The sequence below is a fragment of the Sinocyclocheilus rhinocerous genome, unplaced genomic scaffold (genome assembly GCF_001515625.1).
Source record: "Sinocyclocheilus rhinocerous isolate Xijiao unplaced genomic scaffold, SAMN03320098_v1.1 scaffold119, whole genome shotgun sequence".
NCBI lineage: Eukaryota > Metazoa > Chordata > Actinopteri > Cypriniformes > Cyprinidae > Sinocyclocheilus > Sinocyclocheilus rhinocerous.
Window position 1 is genome coordinate 1565968 of NW_015654491.1, and position 4950 is coordinate 1570917.

The window sequence follows — 4950 nt, forward strand, 5'->3', positions numbered from 1 at the left end:
ATCAGACCACGATATGTAATAGGCCCTACAGATTCTCTTGGAATGTTAGCTAACTAGCAGCTTTTGTGGATTGCAGCTTTACATTAGTTTGATTTCAGAATTGATTGGAGAAAGAAAGGAAGAGAATTAATAAATACTTTTATAAAAAGAATCTCTTTTGCTACTAAAATCTCTTGCTACAGTTACATCTTGAATTCTTTTTGAGTTGAGAAATGCAGGGCCTGGTATCCCGCTGTTTCCTCTGTCTTCATTGATTTCTCTCCCTCCAGAGTCAGAGCTCTACCTTTGTGATCGTTGATCTCTATAGCAACAGGAGTCCTCAGTTTGTAGGTCTGGCTTCGACTTCCTCATCTTTTACGATTTCCTTGGCCCTCCCAATCTTTCCATTTTCCTGCTGATGCCCGGATCCATTCGGGGAACTGCGTTTCAAGAGTCGACTGATGATGTCACTGCAAGTCTTCCTGTACTGGTGTCGCAGAAGAGAGTAGACGAAGGGGTCACATGCAGCTTTGCTGTATGCCAGACTTTTACACAGCACGCCCCAATATGGATTAAATGGCTCCGTCACAAATAGCTCCACAATCCTAAAGACATGACACCCACATGAGCAAGACAAGGTGCAAAGTCTGTTCTCTGCAGTTAACACATTTTCGCTATCTTTGCATATGGAAGGTTATACGTTTGTTTAGCAGAGGTAGTGAATGCAGAACAATTTCTGTTTTCAGTTTGGTTATGTGGGGGATAATCTGTGACCAGAATGGGACACTAACATTTGCTCATAAAAATTGCTTTTGACAGGAGCTTTGAGGAAGAAAAGCTGCAGCAAGAGTCAGGGATACACCAGACAGTTCATCCTTCCATCTTCTCTGAGCTTACCCAGGTTATGTAACATGCCTAGTCAGAAGGCTCTTCTTCATTTTGGCTTATGAGTCAGGTGGACATGCATGACCAGAGACATTAGTACGAGAACTACAGGCTTCACATTTCATAACTTGTAGGATACTGTAGAGGAGACCAGTTTTTGGGAAATGTTTACAAAAATATACTTGTAATTAGATTAGATCACATTTTAAAATCCTTATTAGATTAGTTACTCTTTAATGGATTACATGGTTACATATTATTCACACAGAGATTTTATGAGCTTCATAATATTTCAAATTAACAGCACATTTGCGCGTTCACAGTTCTCTGATGTCAGTTAAATGATATCACTTGCATGCAGGTAAACAAACAAAATATTTTTTTATTTGTAGTGCTTTTATTTTAAAGTAATTTTTTTTTTTTTCTTAAGTTCACATTTTTATGATTTGAGTTAATTAGCTTTTCATCAAACCCCGCAGTTCCTTCAAACCCCAGTTTGGGAAACCCTGACTTTTAATGCACTTTGTGTTGTTGATGATAAAGAATAGAATATATTTTATTTTTATTTTTATGTCAATTTGGTACACAATGATTTTATTCAAATCTATGTGATAAACCAGTTAGGTCAAAAGAAATCTAAAAGTAATCAATAATTATATTATTATTATTATAGTAATCAAACATTATATTACCTAAAATGTGTAAACTAATAGATTTACATTATAGACTACAATTTTAGGTAGGTACTTTGTAATCAGTAATGGGCGGCATTACTTATTATTTGTAATGCATATTTGTAATGCATATTTTGATGCAACATTTAAATTATTACTATGTGTTTTATCTATATTACAGACATTTTTCAATTTTGCTTTAAACACACATTGTTCATTATAGTCAAAAGAATTAGTACCATAAAAAGGTTTTAATTAAAAAAACTATTCAGTAATGTTCCGTAACAAAATGGAAGATATGTTATGAATGCCCCTGGTCTGCTTAAACAATACGCAGTGTCCTCCAGCTTATTAGTATTATATCAAGCATGCAGCTAATAACATCCAGGGATCTCAACCTAGCCTAGCCCAGGGGAGAAAAGCAGGTGGCTCACCTGGTAATGACATATGGGGTGAAACAGACGACGAAGGTTCCAATGAAGGTACTAATTTTGCGGGTGGCTCTCTGTCTCCTCCTTTTCTGCTCCTCCAGACAGCGCTGACGAACACTGGACAAAAGTTATGATCTCAGTATTATGTTATTATGCAGATGAGACAAGCTCACTAGACTGACTTTTATCCAGCTTAAAACAGATGTTATTTAAAACCGTATCCATGCACCAGACTTACTTACATACTTCACCAATGACAACATTAGGAACCTTTTTCTGACAAAACATTCAAGAGGCCTAACAGCTGTTCCCATAGAGTGAGGATGTTTGCCCAGGCTGTTTCAGTGAATCATTGAAATGTCAGATTACCTTCATCACACCTGCAGTGGATTATTTAACACTTGCTCACGTGGTCACGCCAAACAGAAGTACGGTGTGATTGGTTAGTTATATCAGTCTATAAAATGTTGTAGCTTTTTATTTATTTACAAGGATAGCAAAAGAGCCAACAGCTGGCAGTCATTTTCCTTTCTCTTTGCATGTGTGGAGTGCTCTGATACATCCCCTGCCTGAACACCAGATGTGCTCATTACATGTGGTGTGTAGGGCTATTGTGATTTCTCATTGTCGGTTAATAAGTTATTAGACAACATGTTGCCATTGAAAGTCATCCAGAGCTCTGGGCAATGAGCTGATGATGTTCATTCTCTGACGAGCACAAATGTCTCTTGATATCTTTTTAACATTTTATTATTTTAAAGTAGAAATTGTTGATCACAGTTCTATTTATGTTTTGTGTCATTGTACCAGTTACATTTGTGACTGATTTAGTTTGAGGGGGCCAGTCTGAGTTGCTGATGTATTTTTCAGACTCCCTTGATTTCATGTTGACATTTTTACATAGATACTGTGAATAGTCACATGACCTGAGCTGTTCAATTCCAGTTTGATCCACTGAAATATTATGCCTTTGTCAATGATCAGTTCAGTCTCTAAATCACAGGACACATAAAGTGTCTGTTTACGCATTTGTGTCATTTTTCAGCTGTCCACCAGTTACAATTTTGACTGTTTTAAATTAATTAATTAATTTATTTATTTTGAATATGTAGTTTGTTTCTGTGATATCCACAGAATAAAATAGTTAAGACTTAGTTAAGAACAATTATTTAGGATTCAGTAGGTTAAAATCCCTGTCAGATCTAGTAGAGGGCTGTGGACCAAAACTGTGGTGCTGAAACCCAGCAGCTCTAGAGTTTCTCTGGCCTCTAGACTATTTAATATTTGAGTGCGGAATATGTAATATAATATGTATTGGTGCAGACACTTAAAATGAAAAGCAACATTTGAAGAAAATATTAGTAAGTTTAACAATCAAAAAAAGTGAATTAAGTTTTATAAATTAAGTATATAAAGAAAAAGCATAAAGGGCAATTAGGGAAAGAGGCATTCCCAAAGTTCCTTGTACAAACATTATTGGTGTTATTGGTTATGCACATTTGTTTGGGTTTTGTTGCATTTTAATGTTATTTATTTAGTTTACAATGTTTGTTAACATGATGTTTGTGGCAACATTTGAATTATACTGACTACATTTGACAATTTTTATGAACTTTTAATCAGCATATGGTTTATACATACGTGTTGTTATTGCTTTGTTAATATATAACCTATTTTTTTAAATAACGTATTGACAGTTAATATAGCCTATGTAAAACAGGCCGTCGCCAATATCTTCATCATCGTCACTGTATTTCTACGATAAAGTTCACCACTGCTGCCAATTTTCTTTCTTTCTTTTTAAGCGTAAAAATCTGCATATTCTCACTCATTCTTACCTCGGGTGAATGTCCACTAGCAGTACGAGCGTTTGCATGGTTATCACGTCGATGCGCTTACAGTGAAAGCGCGCGACTTTGAGCACTTTCAGATACGTGACGCAGAGCACCACCGACACCAACAGGAACGTGAGTGAGTGCAGCACCATGGTGTAAATCGCGAACTGCGTCTTGGCATTGACCGCCCTGCCGTTACAGAGCGTGCACGAAGCGTACAGCTGATGGTAGCCCACCCAGGAGAGGCACGCGGCAACCACAGAGAAGGACAACGAGTGCATCCACGTGTAAGCCAGTGCGATTACAGCGTCCCGGTGACGGATCCTGGAATGGTAACTGAGAGGGAACACCACTGCAACCCAGCGGTCGATGCTGAGAGCAGCCATACTCAGCATGGAGTTGGTGGTCAGGAAAGTATCCAGAAACCCGACCACCTGACAGAAAATTTGTCCTCCGGGATGTGCATTACTCAACACCCCGAAAAGAGTCAACGGCATGCTGGAGGCGGACAGAAGCAAGTTGCAGAACGTCAGGTTGAGTATAAATAACCCAGGAACCTGCTTGCGAATTTCTGCATTGTACAAGAAGCAGATCAGCACCAGCACGTTGGACAGCAGCGACACAACGATGATCACGACGAGTAGGAGAGAGAGCGCGAGCTCCGCTGTGTGCATGATGTACCCCGCTCTTAAAGCCCCCAACTTTGAACCGCAGCTCCAGGACAGTTCATGACGGGGAACTAAATTGCATCAATACAACTTGTAGATCCCCCAACGCGATATCCACTTGTACATACGCGCGAGATGCACGGCTTTCCATGACTCCGACCTCCGTTTAGTCAGCGAAGTGTTGGGAAAATCCATCAAAACAATTGGAACGCGAAATCTCAAGAGAGGACGAATAATCCGCTCTCCTTCTCAACCCTAAAGGAATGCCTCGCGAAATTGCGCAGCTTCGGTTTTGCGCGCTTCTAATGCAGAATTCGCCCTTGAAACAGCTTTATATGTCAAGCAACCCTGACATTTACTTTTACTGAACCAGAGGATCAGTTTACACACACACACACACACACACACACACACACACGTCTGGTTTGCTATCCTTGTGGGGACTCTCCATAGGTGTAATGGTTTTTCTACTGTACAG

General features: G+C 39.1%; 1 protein-coding gene across 1 annotated transcript; it reads right to left on the minus strand.

Annotated features, from left to right (window-relative positions):
* Nucleotides 1-221: 221 nt before the first annotated feature.
* LOC107717078 (G-protein coupled receptor 26-like) lies at nucleotides 222-4504 on the minus strand. The gene is made up of 3 exons (XM_016523724.1): nucleotides 3808-4504; nucleotides 1973-2086; nucleotides 222-584 (listed from the first exon to the last, which is right to left on the minus strand). Exons 1-3 carry the CDS (start codon nucleotides 4476-4478, stop codon nucleotides 320-322), a joined length of 1050 nt encoding a protein of 349 aa, XP_016379210.1. The 5' UTR covers nucleotides 4479-4504; the 3' UTR covers nucleotides 222-319.
* Nucleotides 4505-4950: the final 446 nt, after the last annotated feature.